Source organism: Anguilla rostrata, chromosome 6 (genome assembly GCF_018555375.3).
Source record: "Anguilla rostrata isolate EN2019 chromosome 6, ASM1855537v3, whole genome shotgun sequence".
NCBI classification, from domain to species: domain Eukaryota; kingdom Metazoa; phylum Chordata; class Actinopteri; order Anguilliformes; family Anguillidae; genus Anguilla; species Anguilla rostrata.
In genome coordinates this window covers 52,528,196-52,550,493 of record NC_057938.1, presented here as the reverse complement: position 1 = coordinate 52,550,493, position 22,298 = coordinate 52,528,196, and the positions used below count along the sequence as shown (strand labels likewise).

Genomic DNA, 22,298 nt, shown 5'->3' with positions numbered 1-22,298 from the left:
GGGAAAGGGCGGGCAGAAGCTGAGATGTTCCCGCAAGCCGTGAACGAATTTAACGCACCGTGTTACGCTTGTAACACGAAGCATTAACTACACGCTTGGAGGCGGGACGCTATGTTTCTAAATTAATTAGACGTCCCCGGCTCGTAAAGGGGTACGTGAACACACCTGCTCGAATCGCCCGAGGGGCGGCGGGAAGGTTCTCAGCGCTGTAAAAAGGAAGACGTTTGTAAAAGACGGTGTAGTGCACTCTGACGCGATCGCGTCCCGTGTCAAACCACCGCTAATGTGCTGAACAGCCACTAATTTTGATGTTTGTTGCTACACGGTACGTTTTATGTTCCTGGCGGAATTGGCCTCCCGTCTGGATCTCAAGAACGCAAGCTTGTTCTCTTTGAGGAGAGAACCTTACACTATTTTTTAAATTTATTATTTTACTTTTTTGTTTCCCCCAGCATATAGCTTTTAGAAAAGCAGAAATATATATGTAATGTGGCCACGGCATCTATATTTTCTGACTTACCCAAATTGGAATGTTGCGCCCCTGAAACTGAAGACGCGGCAACGCTGAATGCGCCATGAGACGCCACGGAAACGGCAGTTGGGCGCGCTCCGCGGTAACCCCGGTAACCCCGGTAACCACGGCAGCAGCCTGCTCTGGCACGGTCGGGATTATATTCCAGACTGTGGGGCTCGTCGCTCTGTCTAGGACAGCTCTTTTACCTAGCCTTCTCCCAGCAATGGACTTCTTTGGACTTTCATATGGGTAGCTAAAAGTAAGATGGTACCTGTGTGTTCATTGTCAGCTTTGTTTTCTAAGGTCATTTGTATTTTTATTGTAAAAGACAACGAGGTAAATTGAGCTCACAATTATAATAACTAGGAGGATAGACGACAGAGGTTATGAGAGTGGGAGTGTTGGGGGGGGGTGTGTGGAGTAAAGTTGCACAGTAGATTAGCAGTGTTGTTTTATGGTCAGACTAAAGCCACTGAATTGATGATGATGATGTCACCTGGTTGCCCGTCAGCCAATCAAACGCACTGACTTTCTGTGTTGTTGTTGTCGCTACGTAGAACCGGCCTCGGCATGCAGTTCCGACGAGGACCATAAGCAGCCTAATTTTATAGAAAGGGGTACGGTACAGTCTCTCCGTTCAAAAACAAAAAAAATACATGACTGCATTTAAGACTGTTCATCTGAATTCCTCTTTCTTATTTCGGTAATAGTTTTTAAAATCGCTTGTCATGTTTTTTTTTTGTTTCGTTTTTTTCTGTTCGGGGAAAAAAAACTTGTCTCCAGTGAAGAGCAAAAGCCGAAAGTTTTCCAAGACGGTGGTCACTGACCTAGGTACTGTATGACTGCGGCGTTACCGCGGCGATGCGGAATCTCGAACTCCTCCTCCTCCTCCTGCTCCTGCTCCTCCTAACCCACGGTTTCGCCACTAACGAACGTTGCTCTGATTAAACGCTGATCCTCACTCACTGCTTGACGGCTTTTAATGAGGGGAAATGAGTTTAGGACGGGTCTTGCACTTTCCTCTAACCATTGTGGGGTGCTCACTAATTGCTTTTTTTTTTTTTTTTTACTAATGCCAGCAATCAGGGAGAGGTGGGAGCACAAATCTCGGTGGAGGGGAATTTTTCTGCATAATAATTTGGGGGGTAGGATGTTCTCTGTGCGCGGCACTGGAGTTCAGCCAGTTTAAATCCGCAGGACTTTCTCAAGGTCAGTCGCCTGGATTTAGCATCTCTTTTCCTTCTTTTTAAAAAAAAAGAAAAAAGAAACCTAAAATAAGGTTCTAAAAACAATTTTAGCAGCACTTTTCCCTGAACTCTCATTTTCGTAGGGGGGTATAGCAGAACTCCAGATCAGCTTTTTAAAGCAGAATCGAGGGTTCACTGCTGCCTCTGGAAAATTCAGACTCTCGAGTTTGACTGAGGTTATTTACTTCCCTTGTTGATGCCGGTGTCCAGAATAGAAGCACACACACACGGCTAGGTTAACCTTTAACCCCTGAAGTTTCATTTTGAAATGTTTCCCAGAGAGAAAAATAGTTTGGTTATTCCCTCTGTCATTGCTGGTGCTTTTTAAAAATCGCCAAACACACATCCCACAACCTGCGGAGGCAGAATCTTTGATATTGGCCACTTATTGTGATGTCATAAACGATTGACGGCGGTGTGACTGCTTGATAAAAATATTAATTCAGTGTCCCCCAACAAGAATTTAGTTTGTAGTCTTACCTTACTCCTTGATTGTTTATAGTGCGTGTTTTGCTCAACGTTGGGCCACTCAATGAGAATAGTCTTGTCTCTGGAAAGAGAAGCTAGTTTGTGTGGCTCCAGTCTGATTGGTTCTAATGAGTTTTACCCAGCACTCTGTTAGAAGTCAAGGGTCGAGTTGGCTTGAAACGCCCCCTCCAATTGGAACTCCCCCAATCAAATATCATCATGGTCATCAGAAGACACAGCTGACCACTGGTTTAGGAGAAGGCACGCACCTAGCAGTTGAGTGGACTTATCTCACATTAGAAAAGGAACATAGTCAGTCAAAGTCATAAAACTGGAGCAAGAGGCTACCTTCTTGTCTTGGTCACACTCTCAGAGAAGTCAGTTAGAGGACGAGCTGAAGAAGAAGAAGAAGAAATACAAAACTGTCTGTAAGGAAGGCTAGGGATTAGAAAAAATATACAAATGAAACAAACTATTTTCAAAATTGTATTCCGTGTCTTGTGAATCCACTGGGAATTTGTCAGCTGAAATTATTTTTTTAAAATCGCTTATTATATATAGATGATCCAATTCAGTCCACAGACAGGGATTCATACAAGGTCTTTATGGTTCATCTGAAACAAAAAGCTACTGTATGCTTTTTTAAAAATCATTTTTCAGCTGTTTATAGCCAGAAGTATTATGACAGCCACATAATGGTGTTATTTTCCTCTTTTTCTAATGTTGAATCTAGGGAAAGTGCACTTAAGCATAGTAATACCGTATGCTTGCAAGTTACAGTCAGGTGATGATCCAGCTCTCGGGGGGCGGGGGGGGTAAACGAAATAACAGAATAGTCTCCCTCATGCTAGGATGCAAGTTGCTTATTTATCATTTAAATATATTTCAGTTTTTGGCTGTTAAAGTTGCATGATCGCACCTCAGAGATATTTTGCAGAACGTGAAATGAATGGCATACATCGGCCTCAACATTTACAACAATGTAATAAAAATAAAACATTTTTTATTTTAACAGTAAAATGCAAGTGATTTTTTTCCCCTTCAGTTCCGAGGATTCGCTGCAGATAGACGATGTTTAGCCCGTATTGCCGTGTGGAAAGACTGTTTTCTAACCGCACCTCTACTTATTTCCCAAAAGTGCTGACGTCAAACCCTCAGCAATTCTACAATGGAGGAGGTAGAGGAGGTAAGACTGGCCTGAAATGTCTCACAGCAGCTGTTAACAAAAACGGGGGAAGATCCCCACAGAGTGGTGGGGGGTTAAAAAAAAACAAAAAAAAACTGTTTTGTTCTAGCAAACTCTTTACTGTTTGCTTGATGTCAGCGCAGTGGCGTTGACTGACTGTTTGGACCAGAACAAAACAAACAAAAATCGGAATATGTGTGTAATTTTAAAATCTCAAAGTAATGTGCCCTGGAACCTGTCCATCGCATGCTACATGCTGTATTGAGGAATCACTATTAGACGTGTTAAAAGCACCGTGTGAAGTGCTCGTGGCGATTGTCCTTATATTCCTCGTTTACAATTCCTCCACCCCCTCCACTCCCCCCCCCCCCGCCCCCTGCAGGTCACACGACCAGCTACTTGTCTGTAAACTTCAACCTCCCGCCAGTTTTACTCGTGGTCACTCTGTATTCATCTATCTGTGTCATTGTTGTCTGTGGACGATTTGTCCTGTACCAATCAATCATTAGGTGATTCGGCTGTCTATGCTTCTAGCAAAATAAATAAAATAAACAAACCTTTTTTACATAGCAATTGAGAATACCCCCCCCCAAAACATTCCCCAAAAATCAATATTTTTTGGAGTGAGATCATGCAGCTTTGAACATGAAAGCATAAAAAGATTTAAGTAGCATTAGACGAACTGTGTCCTTTTACATGACCGATACGGTACTCCAGTGTAGTCAGTTTCTTTTCCCGCTCCTTTTGGCAGTTCCAAATAGAAAAATACTGGCGCTATTTCAGAAAATCAGCTGTTTGTTGTGGCCATCCTGGCCGCCAAAATGGCCTCCGAACCAGCAGACATTTCAGCTGATATCTAATCTTTGTACTTTTGGAAAAACAAGAAGTGTTTTATTTGCTTTTAAGGACCGTTTTGTGTTCTCTTTCCTGAAAGTAATTTTTTTCAGAATAAGTTTTATTATAGCGATATTTTCGAACAGAGTTAGAAATTGGCAGAATTAATTTTGTACTATATTTCTTATACCACTCGCCATGCGCTGTATTGCAGGAAGGCTTTTTTCTTAGCAGAGGTTAAAATGGTAGCCGTTAAAAAATAAAAAAAGGCGCTGGTTTAATGTTCCTGTGCTCAGAACTTCTCTCCACCTGTTCGTTCTCTCTGTTCCCTCCTTGTCTGGTGCATGCTCCGTTGGCATGGGGATTTCGGAATGGTTGTTCCCTGTTTCATTAACGTTTCTCTTCCAGGGGGCGTTTGCGAGAAGTGCGCCGGTCCGTACCTGGTTCTGAATCTCATGGCTTTCTGTCCAGCATGCCCGCTGTCAATCAAATTATTATTATTATGATTATTATGATTATGATTATGATTATTATTTTTTTAAAATATGTCTCTTGAATTCTGAGGCTCTAATGCAGTTGTTTCTTCCATTTCATGAAGCGCACTGTACAGAGGATGATATTCTGACGAGGAGCCCAGAAACAGAGTCAGGCTTGTGCTGTGTGTGTGATCTAGCGAAGGACAGAGACTCTACGGTCGTAGCATTGCATGACGTTTGTGGACGCCTGAGATATGCATTTGTAAAGAGGGATGTCTTCTTTTTTCCAGCAAAGATGTCACGGAAATTAAGCTTGCCTACTGAGCTAAAGCCAGACTTGGGTAAGCCTTAACTTCGTGTTTACATTTTTAGTTTCTCAGTGGGGGTGTGCCTCCCGTCATTACATATCCCAGATCTCGCAGAGTCCGAATGTTCAGGCCATATGGACATCCTTTTTTTTTTTTTTTTTTTAATTTGTTTGTTTTTGTTTTTGTTCTTTATTTTTTGCAACAAAAAAAAGGAAAAAAAAAACTTTTTTTTTGGAAAGTTGTCGGGGTGAGGTCAAAGTTCAAAGACTTGGTGAAGCCGTTTGTTTCCTTGTTGCTGCGGGAGGTCTGAGAGTAGACTGAGGGGCCTTTGCACCGTTGAGTTTCTGAGACAGAATTTTGCTTTTAGCTCAGATGTCTTTACGCCCCCCCCCCCCAAAGCAGAGCAGAGGCGGAGGCGCCAGCGGTCCCTCCCCTACAAGAAGCGCCCACAGTGTTTGGAGGAGGGGGCGGAGCCAGGAGAGTCACCTCAAGGAGGGGCGGTCCACAGGACTTTCTCCGCCCCTCTGTCCTGTGAGTGGGCGGGTCCAAGTCTTAACTGGGCTGAACCAGGCTTACGCGAGACTAACCCCCCCCCACCGCCCCCCTCCCATGATTTTTAAGCATTCTGTTTGCGTGTGGGTGTGTGTGGTGCGTGTGCTGGCCGTTTCATGCCTAACCTTCTTACTAATTGGTCTTTTGGAAATTGCCATTTTTTCAAAAGGAAGCTTTTTTTTTCCTCCTGTAGGTGTCACTTGGTGGTCAGGTTTCCGTAGAGGAAAATACTGTCTTCCTTGTTTCCCATTTCTTGAGTAGGAACGGGTCACCACAAAGTCAAACTACAGAGTAGGCACAGAATGGACGTGCTTATTCCAGAATGCCCTTTCCCAGAGGCCTTTGGGGCATAACCGATTTGCTGCGCTTCCCTCATCTAACCTCTTTGTAGGACATCCTAGTTTACGCAACACCATTTACATCATTTTGGGCTTGAGGGAGACTTTGGAAAATAGGCGGTCTTTGCGCTTGTTGAAGCAGTGCTGGTTGGTGGGAGATCTTTCAGCGTTTCAACTAACCATGGTGAAGTGGTGGTCTAATCTGCATGTGAACGGTCCTGGCTTCTCGAGGCGGGCGCGAGCGGGTATTTCGGATGAAGGGTAACGCGTCACCAGCGCCTGTGAATCTCATCCCATGTTGACCCGTTTTCTGCATCCCAACGCATTTTTTAGTGTGCCGTCGACTCTGAACCCATCAAAGTTTCGAAAGGTTCTCATGTGTCACTCATACAGTTTCTAATTTTCAAGGCTGTTTTTACATTATCTGCAAGCTGCTGTATGCCCATGTAACTCATAAAATATTTTTTATTTATGGCAAAAGAAAAAAAAACATCCAGCAGACCTTATTTATCCTCTTGAACGAAGGATAAATAGGGAACTTGTGACCATTTTGTTACCGTTGTTTTCACTCTCTAACAAAATGGGGAATCTCAGATTTGACATTCAAGCTAAAACGCCATTTTAACAGACGCTGTGGACGTCATGTCACAAAGAGCCAAAATAAGTCGCCGGCTGCTTCTGATATTTCTTTTCCCGTCTTGAAAATGTTAAACGAAAAGACGGGGAAAAAAAAAAAAAAAATTTCTTTTATTACTTTTTTTTTCTTTCTTCCTTCCTTCCCGGGATGGGTGCTGTACCTCTTTTTTTCTCTTTCCTTCACTGTCCTCCTCTCTGTGTGTCCATCGCGGCCCGTCAACCCCCTAGACAACCGGGATAACTCGTTCAGCCGCTCCCGGAGCTCCAGCGTGACCAGCATCGACAAGGAGTCGCGCGAGGCCATCACCTCCTTCCACTTCTGCGAGGCCTTCACGCGCAAGACCGACAGCGCCGCCACGCCCGGCCTGTGGGTGGGCACCTCGCTGGGCACCGTGCTGGCCATCGCCCTCAACCTGCCCCCGCCCGGGGAGCAGAGGCTGCTGCAGCCCGTCATCGTCTCCCCCTGCGGTGAGCCTCCGGGGTGGGGGGGTGATGGGGGTGGGGGGGGGGGTGGCTCACGAAATGCCAGAAGCTTCTATGGTGGTGGTGGTGGTGGTGGCCAACCCTGGTTCTGGGGGAGCGACAGGGATTTGTTGGTTTTTGTGTTCACCTTAAATACAACAACTGCTTAGGCTACAGAAACCAGGTGACGTGAGTTACCGGTGTAGTCAACTGCTTTAATTAATCAAGTGAGTAAAAACCAAAACCAGCAGACCCCGCTGCTCTCCAGGACCTGGGTTGGCCACCCCTGGTCTACAAGCAAGGGTATGTAGCTGTGACCTTTGAGGACTCTACCCGGGAAGTGTTGTCACGGTGACAGTGCCTGCTGACCCTTGGTGTTGTGTTCTGTTGCAAGGTGAAGTGGGTGCATTCTGGGTATTACTAAACTAAAGCATCCAAATAATTTCCACTGTGTTTATACAAGTATGGTCTTGTGTAATGGACACATTTAGTTTGCTTAGGAGTGACACTTTTTGGTGTCAGTTGGATTCACTTAGCATTAATAGCTACTAACCACGATAGGCCCTAGTGACTTTAGTCACAGTCACGTCGTATTAAAATCTCCATCTCATGCGACTGCAGTATTTTCAGTGCAGTGAGACTGGTGTCTTTCACAGTATAGTTCCCATCATTGTGTGATAATCTCCATTCATTGGTTACAGCATGTACTGCACATGCAAGGGCAAATTTCCTCGTGACTTTGTGGTATGATGGGGTCCACCCCACTGGTGCCTGGTGCCTGAGAATTTCTCTCGTCACAGCCCTAGTAATTTGGGAATTTGCTCCACGCTGGGAAAGAAGCTGAGGAATTCCCAGAATTCCCACCGGACATGACTTGACGACACATGTGTCTTGCATGTACACGCCAGCTGGCTGCTGTCAATCATGGATCTCCTGACTACCCCGCTTACACACATGTATTAGCTTACATAATTCGCCATGCTGGCTTAAAGGGTAGGGGATCAGATTGAGCTTTTAAAATTCACAAAAGGGATTAACAAACTGAACAAAAGAAGATTTTTCAGGTTCAGTTCTAGCAGTAAAACTGTGGGGCACAGGTGGAAAATAGCTAAGGGTGAATCCGTCAGGGATTTCTGGAAGTGCTTCAGTGTGTGGACCAGCTTGTCAGATCTTGGAGTCGTTACAGGGACTCTTGGGGTGTTGAAGTCCAGCATTGATGCCATGCAGGATGCTCTTTGTTTGTCGGTTAACGTTAAGCCTAGATGGGCCGAATGGCCTGTCGTCTTAATTATATATTCTTATGGTATTATATTATTGTATTCTGAGAACAGTGCTTTTGACTGTTCCAAGAAAAGGTTGTGAAAGTTCCAAACAAGGTATATTACCAGCGGAGTCGAAAAGAGGGTGAATGTGGTATTCTTGGAATGACTTGTGTAATTAAACTTGACATCGTTGAACCCCGAAGTCTAATTTCTGCGGTTTCGCACGACACAAGCGAAGGTGTCACACGACATTGGCACTTCGGCGAAGACCTGCCAGGAGGGTTCCGTTGTCTCTATGGTGACAACTACAAAACGGCAAACTCTTAGCCAATTGTTTACGTTTATAATTACATTACATTACATTACAGGCATTTAGCAGACGCTCTTATCCAGAGCGACTTACACAACTTTTTACATAGCACTTTACATTGTATCCATTTATACAGCTGGATATATACTGAAGCAATACAGGTTAAGTACCTTGCTCAAGGGTACAACGGCAGTGTCCTTACCCGGGAATCGAACCTGCGACCTTTCGGTTACAAGCGCAGTTCCTTACCCACTGTGCCACACTCCGTCCCACATTTATAACCTGCCCAATCGCAACGCAAGACAAAGTATGACAGTGTCTGCAACGTAACCAAATTTGTGACATTGAGGAAAGCGTTGTGCGACACCTTTTCAGTTGAAAATACTTTGAAAATGCTTTGTCGAGTGACACTCATTGAATGTGTCATACGACAAAGTGTAAAATTAGGTTTAAGAGTAATCTGAGGCCGTCCTGTCTCTTATTGGCTTAATGCTACGATGTGGCCATGCTGTGTGGTGCTACGTGTAATTGGTTAGTTCTCTTCTGTTCTCTTTATTGATCTTATTTTCCCCCTGTCTGTCTTGGCTGGATGCCTGTCTTTAATCACTTGTTTACAAATAAGTGCTACGAGATCTGTGGATCTTGTGTGAATGACTTGCCACCCGTAGAGGGCATTTGTTTACTGTGCTTCTGATTAGAGAGCGAGCTTTCATGGACCCCCTTAACAAGTGGAGCTACAATGGAGCTGTCAATCACCCTGATTTATCTGAACCAATCAAATTGATTTGCCCTTGATGGGAAAACGCAGTGATTGGTTAATTTCATGTAATGACTCCTCCCATTGTGGGTTTCAGAACGGCTGTGTACAGTTTGGCTTATGCCCTGTCTCTTTAGTCCCAGATGCTAGGAGCAGGTATTATCCGGTAATGCTCTGTTTGGCCTGTACACTTTGTAGAGATTTACCGGGGTAGGTCTGCACTGTGTGTTGAACCACGGCTCTCGCTGCGCTACAAGAGGTGCGATTAGCTTGCTGAGCTTAAGACCATAGATCCCCTGGTCAATGGAACTTAATCGCAGTCTTATTCAAGCTCCAAGGGAGTGATGTCGTCCACTGTGATGTCACAAACGCGCTGATGTGTCAGAATTCTAGAATGGACTGTTGTGAAGACATTGCGTGTTTCTGGCTCGTCGTGCTTCTGAAGTTCTCCCATGTGTCCCTCCCCCCACCCCCCCAGGCACTTTGATAAGGCTGAAAGGGAGCATTTTGAGGATGGCCTTCCTGGACGCCACGGGGTCCTTCCTGCCGCCGGCCTTCGAGCCGTGGTACGAGCCCAACGCCCCGGACGACCGCGACGAGAAGGACAAGGCGCGGAAGCGGCGGCCGGTGTCGGTGTCGCCCTCGTCGTCCCAGGAGCTGAACGAGCACCAGTACGCGGTGGTCTGCTCGGAGAAGCAGGCCAAGGTCATCGCCCTGCCCTCGCAGACCTGCATCTTCAAACACAACATCACCGAGGCCTCCTTCGTCCTGCGCTCCGACGTCGTGCAGATGAGCGCCGGCCTCTGCGTGGCCTGCTTCTGCGCCAACGGCCACATCATGACGTTAAGGTACAGCCGCGCGGCCGCCTGGCAACCCGCATCGCATCACAGTACGTACGCCACGCGCTTCGTCTGTGACCTCACAGTCGCAGGCATTCCATTCTAAATTCCAGTAGAGTCTAAAATCAGCAACTCTGTGGTGAAAGGTAATACAACAGACTAGCGTGTGAATACTCAAATTTGACCCTTGACCCCAGTAGTAGTGTTGTTGTTTTTTCTCTACCTGATAGTTAATTGATTAATATCACTGATTGGCCAGAGATTCGCTCACTTAGTCCCCAGGATTAAATCAGCCCCCAATTAGAGGAGAAGAATGAGAACCACCAGCACTTCTGGGTGCCGAGGGGTGGATTTAGGTATCCTCGAATCAGAGGTGTAAAAATCCAGATTCAGAAGATAAAAGTTCTCCTGAGTGTTTTGTTCCAATCACCTGGATTTGCTCATTAGCACAGTTCTTCAGCCAGGAGGCAGAACTAATTAGTGAAATCTGCTGGCTGAGTTCATGGGAGGAAGAAACACATGACAGGACCTTTACTTTTTTGACCCCTGGTCTTTCCACTTGGATGAAGAGCTGCTTCTCTGCTTGTCTGCTTCTACTACTTGTATCTATGATTTGGCAATGTCAAAAAGTCCTTTGCTTTTTTCCCCCCAAGAATTGTTCTTCCTTTGACTTGATATTAATCTAAAAGCGCCTTCAGGTGGACTCTGTGAGGTCATCCTTGTACATATGTGGTCTTATCAGATACAGCAGAAGATCATCGTCTAAAGGTAGATGACAGGCCGTTTGCCCACTTCCATAAATTCCAGCCTCGCTCTATCTCTCTCTCTCTCTCTCTCTCTCTCTCTGTTATCGTTCCCCAAAGGAGGAATTATCTGTTTGTTCCCTGAGTAAGAGCTGCATGGTCTCTTCGCTCTGATATGGCTAAATATAGATCTAATAAGTTCTGGGTTCCTTGGTAACAAAGATAAAGTACTGATCTTACTTTATAATGATCGCTGGGGTGGGGGGGAGGTTGAAAAATAATCAAATTGGAGATCGCCAAGGCTGATATCATTTTATTCCTTTCTTTTTCCCCCCTCTGGACAATAAAGGGGCAGTCTAAATATTTGTAAGCCTAGGCTGCTTGTTTCCTAGCTTGTGAGATACTTACCTAAATTGCTCATGTCAGGTCACTCTTTCTGAATTTAGCCAAGCAATATAAACAAATGGAAGGAATGTGTGAATGATTGCTCTTGTGTCCGATAATGATGGTGCATCTTTTTCCTGAGAGCAAAAGCTGGTTCTCTTCATGTAAAACGTGAGCAGTAGAGGAGCGAGTGCTTTATCCTGCTAATGGGAACGGGGTGTAACCGATGGCTAAGGGTCGGACTGCAGGATCTTCGGCAGAAGAATGGGGAGGAGACGGGGCGTTCTGGCACAGGCCCCCTCCTCATTCAGAGCAGATCTCCATCTCTGTGTCTGAATGGGAAGGACACCACCGTGTCCTCTGCCGCTGGGCGTCAGCACCGCTCAGTGTTAGCATAGCACAACTGAGTGCTAGCACTTAATGCTAATGCTAAGTGTGTTTTTTTTTTTTAAACTGCTGGGCCTTAGCCTAGTACTGCTGAATGTTAGCTTGTCGCTACTGAGTGTTAGCCTAGCGCTGCTGGATGTTAGCGTAGCACTGCTGAGCCTTAGCCTAGTACTGCTGAATGTTAGCTTATCGCTACTGAGTGTTAGCGTAGTACTGGTGAGCATTAGCGTAGCGCAGTGGAACAGTATCACTGCTGCTGCTTACTGTGTTAAAATTATGCTGGTGAATGTTAGCTCTACTGAACGTATTAGTAATATACACTACTGAGCTTTAGCATAGCACTGCTGCACATTAGCTCTTAATGCTACTAAGTGGTTAAATCACTCAGAGTTAGCTTAGCACTGCTGAATGTTAGCACTCGGTACTGCTGAGCATTAAGGAGTAGTACTACTTGGTCTTAGCATGTTTGTCAATGAGGGAGACAAGCCACTAACCTAGCCCCATTAGAAAAACCCACTTCTAAGCCCATTGTCTCTGTCTGTGTCCCTGCCTACTCAAGTTTACCAGGCCTAAGACCACTGTTGGATGTAAATTACCTGCCCCTGACCGACATGCGGATAGCCAGAACGTTCTGCTTCACCAACAACGGGCAGGCCATGTACCTGACCTCTCCCACGGAGATCCAGCGAATAACCTACAGCCAGGAAACCTGCGAGAACCTACAGGTGAGAGCAATGTTCAGGTAGCGACACCTTAGATGGGATCAACCCCGGTGGGTGACAAGTCACAGTATACACTGTATTTTTTTTTCTTAACTGCTTTGGCTGTGAGACCTTGAGTTTTAACTGGTTTGCTTGGAGAATACAGTGTTTCAGTGTATTCTGTTAGGAAGTGGTTCAGTGTCAGAGGTCAGCACATTTAATTGTTCAATTTTCAGCTGCGCTGACCCAAACGCTAGCATATGGCGCAACGGGTTTAGGGCATTACCTGGCCAGGTGTTGGATTATGAGAGCAGCACTGCGGCAGTGTCCTCTAATGGATCAATGTCACTACATGCTAATCAGAATGGGGGGCGGGGGGGGGGGCGTTTCACTCTGGATTACTTTGGCAAATGTCAGAAGTGGGCGGAGCATTCTGGCGTGCTCTTCAGTGAGTGAGCCAAGCGATGCAGGAAATCTTTTTTTTTTCTTTCTAATATTAAACCTGATGCGAAGTGGTAGGTGGGTTTTGCATCAGTTCCACATTTTAACACAGGGTGTGTGTGTGTGTGCAATTGTGTGTGTATGCGTGTGTGTCTGTGATTCTCAGGAAGGTCATACACGGTTGGCTAGTGTGTGCGTTTGTTTGCACGATCCTTGGTTGTTATGTTTAACGGGGGTCTTGAATAAAGAATTAAAATGTGTGTGTGTGTCTTTGCGTGTGTGTGTGCAAACGTGTGTGTGTGTGTGTGTTTCAGGAGATGCTGGGAGAGCTGTTTACCCCGGTGGAGACGCCTGAGGCTCCAAACAGAGGCTTCTTCAAGGGGCTCTTTGGTGGAGGAGCACAGTCTCTGGACAGGGAGGAGCTCTGTGAGTTTCGCAGCCATTACAACATATAACGTTTAATAAATCCGTGTGAAATATGATAGATAACGGAAAGGAGCGCCATCGTTTCTGAAGGTGCGTCCGACGGAGGCTGCATCTGCGCTTGTGTTTCACCCGGCCTCGTTTTCATTGGAAACTTGGGTGGCAAGCTTTAGCGGCAAGCTAAACCCAGAAACACGCTAAACCCTGGGAAGAGTGAGAGTCTGAGATAATGGTAGCCCCCCCCCCCCCTTCTCCCCCCCCGCCACCCCCCCACCGCTCTCCCCCCTCCCCCCTCCCCCAGTTTGACGTGACACAGTTCCCGGCATTGTGTAAATACATCCATTCTCCTGTCCTCTAACATACGTTCCTCCTCTCGGTGTGCGGCTGCCATGATTAATGACACCTGTGGCGAGCCCCCCCTCCTCCCCCCCCCCCCCCTGTTCTCCCGAGAGGAGTGCAGTCACCAAGCCTGCGTAATTGCCAGGAATGCATGAAATCCAGAGGACGGGGAACAAGGGCGTCCCGTGCACCGTGTGTCCCTGTACACCACATGTCCCCATAAACCAAGTGTCCCTGTACACCATATGTCCCCATAAACCACGTGTCCCTGTAAACCATGTGTCCCCTTAACCGCGTGTCCCCATAAACCACGTGTCCCTGTACACCACATGTCCCCATAAACCACGTGTCCCTGTACACCACATGTCCCCATAAACCGCGTGTCCCCATAAACCGCGTGTCCCCGAAAACCACGTGTCCCCATAAACCACGTGTCCCCGAAAACCACGTGTCCCTGTAAACCGTGTGTCCCCCTAAACCGTCCAGTGGACGCCGACGGGCTCAGGTTGAACCTCCTGCTTCTGTCTTTTGTGGAGAGCAGGGGCCTGTGTGCCGGAGCAGGACCTCCGAGTTAGCTGGATAACTGCACCGAGTGCAACCCGGAACCCTCCCAAATCTGGAGTAAAAAGAGCTGTTGCGGGTTTTTACTCCGCGCGGTTATCCGGCTAACTCAGTAACTCTGCTTCCTGATACAGGCCACGGGTCCCGTGGGGGCGCAAGTCTAACTCGAACCGAGTGTTAATGACCTCACGTTAATTACTGACGTCACGTCGGGTTTTGTAAGTGTCCTTGAATCCGTAACGTGTCCGTACCCAGAGCGACGGGAGGACCGCCAGTCTCACGACGGCTCTGTAATTCCTCGCCGTCGCGTCTGAGCCCTGTTTTCCGGCTCTGGAATTGCCCACGATCCCATTTTCACACTGTACTACACCGTCAGACGAGTGAGCGTCAGTATGTATCGCTTTCGTGATGGCCGAAGGTGTACGGCTGTGTGACGGCGATTGGAATCTGCGACTGTGCTAAATTTACTGCTGAGCTGGAGTTCGCATAGCCCTCTGTTGATAAATTGGTGTATGCTTTCATTGCGAATGGACGTCTTTGTCTGAGCTTATCCTTGTAGTACATTGGAAGATTAAGGCGTTGACGCAATTTCGAGCAACGTTTGTTGTTAATTTTGGCTCGCTGCTGAAAGCAGCCGTTTGTCTAATTTCACTTAAATGAATTAAAATCTTGTTTCGAGGGTGCTGTGCTCCTCGATCTTGGAACACTGTCCAGAAATGGCTACTTTAAATGAAAAAAAAACCCTGCTGATGTCACACCTCACTGACTGTGCTTTTAGTAATCTGTATGTAATGGACTGAACTGTGCTTTGCTTGCTGTATTTTAACTGTTCAGTGCCCATGATAGTGCTTGCTCTCTCTCTCCACCTCCCTCTCTGTCTATTTCTCGCCCCCTTTCTCAAATTCAAATTCAAAATGCTTTATTGGCATGGCAAGATATTTTTGATATTGCCAAAACACAGTAAAGAACATATACAATGGAACATACAAACATAAAATGGTGTACATTATCCGAAGCGCTTTACAGTCGATGCCTCTCATTCACCCATTCACACACACACTCACACACACACTCACACACCCATTCACACACACACTCACACGCCGATGGTGAAAGGCTGCCATGCAAGGTATCAGCTCGTTGGGAGCAGTTAGGGGTTAGGTGTCTTGCTCAGGGACACTTCGACACGCCCAGGGCGGGGGATCGAACCGGCAACCCTCCGACTGCCAGACAACCGCTCTTACCTCCTGAGCTATGTCGCCCCATAATATGCTCGCTGGTTAATGTGCTCACTGGTTGTCTCTCTGTTTATAGAAAGCTGTTACATAATTTGGGGCCTTCTTTATCTCTCTCCCTCCCCCCTCTCTCTCCCCCCCTCTCCACTCTCTCTTCCCCCCCCCCCCTCACTCTCTCTTTCCCCCCCTCCCTCTCACTCTCTTTCCCCCCCCCCACTCTCTCTCCCCCCCCCTCCCTCTCTCTCCCCCCCCCCCTCTCAGTCGGGGAGACAGGCGCTGGTAAGGCCTCGCGGAGCCTGGCCCAGCACATCCCCGGGCCGGGGGGCATCGAGGGCATGAAGGGGGCGGCTTCGGGCGTGGTGGCCGACCTGGCTCGCGCCCGGATAGCGCTGGACGAGCGAGGGCAGAAGCTGGGCGAGCTGGATGAGAGGACGGCGGCCATGATGGCGAGCGCGGACTCCTTCTCCAAGCACGCCCACGACGTAAGAGCCACGCCCACTTTATGGTTCTGCACTGTGTATATACTCGTGCTGGTTCACTATTGTGTAGGACTAGTTTCACTAGTTTAGGACTTGTTTAGGACTGGTTAGGTAAAACATTTTCTCCAAGAAGACACGTCAAGTTTGCAGCTGTAGCTGAGGTCCCACATGACCCTCCCCCCTCCCCCCCAACCAACCCCTGCCCCCCCGCCCCCCCCAAGCCGGCCTGTATAACGGGCTGCCTGGCTGTTTGTAAGCACACAGCTGTCCCATTGGTCTCCATGTTTTGTCATTTGTATTTTTATTTTTTTTTTCTCCATCTCTCAGATGATGCTGAAGTGCAAAGATAAGAAGTGGTACCAGTTCTGATGACCCGGAGAGTCAGAGGGACTCAGCGGTGATGTTCAAGCAACTTCATCTGGAGGACTCCCGCCCTCCCCCCTACACCCCCACCCTCCCCAAACCCCCCTCTACACCCGTTCCTTTCCGCTGGACACGGGGATTCATCTCGGAAGGCCGACCGTATCCTAGCACAACACACACACTGCGTTACCTCGGCAACACGGCTTCAGCTGAGGAACAGACTGGGGGAAAAAAAAACGAAAAAATCAAAAAATATATATATAAATATATCTGAAGTAATTCAAAAGGAAGGAGAAATAAAAAAAATACACCTTCGAAGGTGTGTTTTTTTATCTTCTTCTTCTTTTGGTTTGTCCCCAGCCCCCACCACCAACACCCCCCCCCCCCCCCCCTCCCCCGGCCATGCGGTGTCCAAACGGCAAAACACTTCTGGAACGGGGCAAACGGAACATGGAGACTGTGACTGCGGGGTGAGGGGTGTGTGTGACGAGGGGGGTGGGGGGGGCGGGCGGTGTGTGTGTGTGTGTGTGTGTGTTTGGGGAGGGAGGTGGAGTCCCGGTGCTGGAGGGGGGCGGGGGGTGTGGGGGGGGGGGGGGGTTTCTCCTGCAGGTCATTTTCATAACGCCAAACGTTGTTGTTGTGCCGTTGTCTGAGCAGCTTTCTCCTAATTTTCCCTGGGGCCAGTCAGGCGAAAAGACTAACGAAAACAAACAAAAGAAACTAACAAAAAAAAATTCTATGTAAAAAAGAGGAAAAAATATATATATACATAAACACAGACATACATTATTTATATGTCATACATATATACACACACGTATATATATATATGCGTGTGTGTATATTATATGATCAACAAACACTGTATTCGTTTTCTTTTTTGACTCAGTCAAACGCAGAAAGAGAGACAGTGGCCGGATAACTTGATTGGTATTCTGATCAAAATAAAAGAATGTTTGTTTGCGGAGATTCCGTAGGGGTCTACGCGAAAGGGACTAATATCGCTCGGACGCGCGGCAGTAGTATCGTTTGGGCATACAGCGGAGTCTGTGTCCTTGCTCAACATATCGATCTGTTGTTCTTTTTTCTTTGTTTTGTTTTTTTTTTTCTTCTTCCTGTTTGTTTATTGTTGTTTTAATCCTCTCTGTTTCCCCGTTCGCTGAAACGTCATTTCACATGGTCTAATTGTACTGGGAAAATGTATGTCTTACGGCCTGCTTATCCATCGCTCGTTAAAAAAATATTCATGTTATATTTCGTTCTCCGTTATCGTCGTCGTCATTTTCCCGAGCGTCTCGTAGCTTGTTTAAATTGCATTAAGTTCTCTATTATAAGGGCTGGTGTTGAGAAGACGTGGAACACGTGTATTTATCGTATGTCAACTTCCAGGTGTCATATCAGATCTTTTGAAATAAATGCTAGTCTTATACAGGGTGTTTGACAGAATTGCAACTCCATTCTCTCTAGGCAAGAATTATTTGGTTTTCTTTAGACTTTCTATTTCAGGCTGAAACGTTACAGGCTATTTTTTATTTTTTTATTTTATGTCTTATTTAATTTGGCCCATTTAAGTTTCTCCAGCATATTAATTTGCACTGCTACAGTGTAGTGTTTATGCAGAATTGGGAAACGCTATCGAACCAACGTGGATATGAAGTCTATACATACGTGACCTGTCTTTACTTTGTCTCTGGGATACAAAAGCACTTACTATATGCAGTGAAGAACAGTGAAATTATTATGTAGAGATTTTATGAGCAGCTTCAGTGTTTTCAATGCATACAAACATTGATTCCCTTCCTCAGGAATGTCTGTATGTATGTGTGCGTGTGTACAGGGGGATTTTTGAACCAAAAATGTACTGGAAGTTCATTCGAAGATGTGTGCTGGGAGTAGAATCTAACCTACTGAGGCCATTTGTTCTTGTGTTCACTTGTGGCCATATATTTGTAGACATTGCTGGAGGTATGCAGAGGAAGCTTGTGCATTATCCACTTCCTGGAGAACACTGAGAGGCAGGATGCTGGGGGGATTGTGGGAAATGTAGTTTCTAATGCTTTCCGCACAACTCAAGCATTCATTGTAACCTGTCCTCTGGGTTTTATTGTGGTAAAGGTCAACCTAGGGGGATTTGATTCTTGTCCATTTCAACACACAGGTGAATACTCACATGCAGTTAGTGTCACTCATAGACAGCTACTGTTCTGATAAACCTTTTTGAAAGTGAACAAATAGTTCAAGTTCAGTTCCCATGCGCAGGTCAAATGCCATTGGCAGAGCCTCTGATCTTTCAGGGCCTTCAGCACTGTTTGCTCCTGTTTCCAAGAGATGAAATTTATGGTCTTGTCATTTTTTTTTCTTTTCTTTTTTTGCTCTCTTGTATTTGTTCTGCCATGGCGGGGCGGGGGGGGGATGGGGAGGAGGTGAATTCTAATGATGATAAATAAAGGCAGTTCATCCTGTTTAAAAAAAAAAAAAGGAACTGTTCGTCCTCTGTGCTGTCTGGCCCATGTGACACGTTCAGGGGTCCCATATTGTGCAGTGAGCTCCAGAGCTTGTTAATGATCCTATTGGCTAGGTGTTTCAGGAAGGAGTCTTCCCCCCTCCCCCTCTTTCGGATTGGTCATCGTCACGCCCGGTCATCGTTAGTCTCTACACGCGTGTGCGTCTGCGTACTCCACAGGACATAAGTGTACTCTCTCTCTCTCTCTCTCTCTCTCTCATCCTCATACACGCGTGTATACACGCATTCGTTTAACCCCCCCCCCCCCCCCCCCGTGTTTGAGATGTGCGATTCATCAACGGTGTTTTCAGTGTGCGTCTTGCTGGTCTTCGAACCTTCGTTCACGAAGTACGAGAAATGCTGCTATTTGTGTTACCTGGAGCGTTATCTGTTCATAGGTTTTTTTTGTCTCTCCCCTCACCCCCCCCCTTCCCCTCCCCCAAAAGGATATTCAAAGCCAATTTTGTTGTTTTTCCTCTTCAATTTTTCTGCCAAATTTGTACATCGTGATTTGTATATAGAGGGACAATCTGAGACTAATGTGAAAGTGTTGGGTTGGCTAAGTGACACACGAAGTCTAACGCCATATTCTTATCTGACGCCAAAGAGTTACTTTGTTTTGTTTGTTTGTCCTCTCCACCCCCTACCCCATACCCCGTACCCCATACCCCCTACCCCCCCCCACCCCCACCCCCCCCACCACCACCCCCCGAACCCTGAACTGTTGTATTCAACAGATCTCTAGGACTGAAAGGCGTCTGTTGTCTCCCTGTGAATCGGAACTGTACGCTGTTGCATATATTGTGCTTTTTCTTTTCTTTTTTCTTTTAGAAATCACATTATTGGAATCACCTTCACGTGTCCTTCAACAACCTGCCATGTAGTGTGGAAATATTAGTCAAATCAAAAGTGGAGTTTGCATAATTTTTTATTTTATTTTTTAAAAACACCATTCTTTCAAAAAAAAGTACACAGAACTTGTGACTGAAGTACGCTAATGTAACTGCAAAATTATGTCGGCTATACAATTTTGACTTGCGCCGCTTGAGTGTGTAATAACGTGGTCTGTTTTTTGCACTATATTTAATTTCTCGTATTATACCCCATTAACTTGTTTTAATAGAGTGTTTATCGAATCAGATTTTTTTTTTTTTTGTAGTGTGGATTTTTTTTTTTTTTTTTTTTTGTTTTTATGTGTGTGTGTGTGTGTGTGTCATACATGATTTAGTTTCATGTTATTTATTTTTGTTTTCTTTCATCTTATTTTTTATTGAACACATACAAAGGACCAACAGATAAAAGAGACTGTGTCAGTGGTCAGCACGGAGAAACTGCACTTTCAGATCCCTTATCATGGTCAGTTTAACTATGATCTGTTATATTTGTATATTTGAAAAGACTATACTTTTAATTTGAAGAAATTTGATAAATAAATGATTTTACTTTATTATTTAGGTAAATATTCCTGCATTTAAGAAAAGATATATAACATTTACTGCGTGCATAAAGGGTGTGTATATTGTCCATATTTAAAAAAACGACAAAAAAAGCAAACAAAAAAAAAAAACAAACAAAACAAACAAACAAAAAAAAAGTAAAGATTTAATGTTTCTAGTGAGAAATGTATTTGTATGGCCGAGGTATTAACGCTGACTGGAGGGTTAACCTGCGTAAGCGAAACCCGGTTTCGTCCGTACGTCGGACGAAACCGGAAGTATTATTGGTGCATGGGAAAACCCGGGAGCCTCCTTTTTCCCTGGCGTTCAGCGGACGTATCCTCGTTGATTTCTTGCACAATAGCGGACGCATGATATTCAGTGTTTTCCAAACATAAACGCTGTTTCTTTTTTATTTTTTTTAAATTATTATTATTATTTTTTTTTAGTCCTTCACATTTCTCCTCCTGAGCTCGCTTTCTCTTTGACTTTTCCGTCATCTTTAACGCTGAAGTCGATAACGTTACGGAAGTCGCTCAGTCGGTAACATTTACAGGTTATCATTTTTAATTTAAATTAGTTTTTTACTTTTTGGATTTGTGTGTGTTGAGTACGCATTATCGTGCGGATGTCGGTTGCTAGTCCTACTGTATCTTCTGGGAAAAATGTGAGGAAAAAAGTTGTCTTTGACTGAGGTGCCCTCTTTGTCCATTCCTTTTTTTCCTTTTTTTTAATTTTATTTTAGTTTTCTCTGTGTTTTCGGTTGTCTTCGAGTGAATTTCTTGCCCTGCATCTCTCCGTACACTTCTCCCGGTATGATTCGCAGCAACATACACGAGGAAGTCTCTCCTTCTCTCTTTCTCTCACTCTCGCTCTCTCTCTCTCTCTCTATCTCTCCCTCATCCGCCATCTTCTGTCTTGGAAAAAAAAACAAGTTAACAGTGGGTTGCAGTATTTTCTCATTGTAGCCAATTTTTCTTGTACAGTTTTATGCAAATTTCACATGGATGTTTATGACTTTATCTGCTGCCACAAAAAAATTTAGAAATTCTGTAGATAGAAATTACTGTGCAATGGAAAAATAAATATGAAAAAAAAATCTAATGTATGCATTGTCTGGTTTCTTTATTTAGACCTGTCGAGGGTGTATTCCTGCCTTTCACCCAAATGGCTGCTGGGACAGGCTCCAGCCATGCCCCACCCCCTTCCCCCTTTGCGTCCACCCCCCCCCCCCCCCCCGGTGTGCCCCAGACCAGGAGTACGTGGTTTAGAATATGGATAGATGGATGAATGGTTTCTTCATTCAAGCCCTGTCAATTGAAAAGCAAAGTATGCTATTGCATCATTTTTAGCGACATCACACTTCAAATTGATCCAGCCAAAAGTGCAGAAAGACCAGGGGCCTGTTTCAGGAAGCAGGCTTACTGAGTTTGCTGGATAACTGACATTGAGTAAAACCCGGAACCCTCCCAAATGTGGAACAGGGACTGAAGTAAAAAGAGCTGTTCCGGGTTTTACTCAGCGCAGTTATCCAGCTGAGTAATCCTGTGTCATGATGCAGGCCCCTGAGCCTTATCTCCACCTGTTTGTTTTTTTGAATGGAACGCTACCTTTTACCTTCCGCCACCTGGAACCCTGAAGACGAAGGTAATCTGGGGGTGTGGTACCACGCCCCCCCCCCCCACCCCCAACATTTTCAGACATGATACAGTCATGGAGAAGCCTGCTAATACACATCCTGTTACATTGATACCTCCCCAGTAAGTGCCCTCAATTCTAGTATCCAACAAACAGTCATTGTTGAAGTATCGCATGCGCATATGTGGAAAATCCACTTTTAACGTGTTGCTCAGAATTAAAGAGAAACCATGTGACAGTTGGACGGAATTGGCACCATAGTCACGGGACTGTATTAAGACAGCAGGTTTGTACACGGTTACTTTAATCACATCTGCAGCTCTGAACCTGTGGTCACAGAGCAGATTCCAGTTAAGGCCCTGTTTTTTTGGGAGGGGGAGGGTGGGGGGGATGTTGGAATCTTGGCTATACTCAATTACCTGCCACCATACCACACCCCAACCTGTACTTAACTAAGAGCCAGTAGCGCGTCTAGC

At 45.8% G+C, this 22,298-nt stretch overlaps 1 protein-coding gene across 20 annotated transcripts in view; it reads left to right on the top strand.

Annotated features, from left to right (window-relative positions):
* stxbp5a (syntaxin binding protein 5a (tomosyn)) overlaps window positions 1–21,288 on the top strand; it is a 130,066-nt gene extending 108,778 nt beyond the window's left edge. For 2 of the 20 annotated variants that reach the window (XM_064340475.1, XM_064340476.1), the window contains exons 20-30: window positions 1,072–1,131; window positions 1,298–1,345; window positions 3,368–3,415; window positions 5,016–5,066; window positions 5,433–5,564; window positions 6,788–7,027; window positions 9,829–10,198; window positions 12,263–12,428; window positions 13,160–13,271; window positions 15,665–15,885; window positions 16,210–21,288. In XM_064340475.1, coding sequence (XP_064196545.1) covers window positions 1,072–1,131; window positions 1,298–1,345; window positions 3,368–3,415; window positions 5,016–5,066; window positions 5,433–5,564; window positions 6,788–7,027; window positions 9,829–10,198; window positions 12,263–12,428; window positions 13,160–13,271; window positions 15,665–15,885; window positions 16,210–16,251 — 1,490 coding nt within the window. In that variant the 3' untranslated portion in view covers window positions 16,252–21,288. Of the gene's footprint in view, window positions 1–1,071; window positions 1,132–1,297; window positions 1,346–3,367; window positions 3,416–5,015; window positions 5,067–5,432; window positions 5,565–6,744; window positions 7,028–9,828; window positions 10,199–12,262; window positions 12,429–13,159; window positions 13,272–15,664; window positions 15,886–16,209 lie in introns of all 20 variants that reach the window. The other 18 variants (XM_064340478.1, XM_064340479.1, XM_064340485.1 and 15 more) reach the window with 15 other exon arrangements.
* Window positions 21,289–22,298: the final 1,010 nt, after the last annotated feature.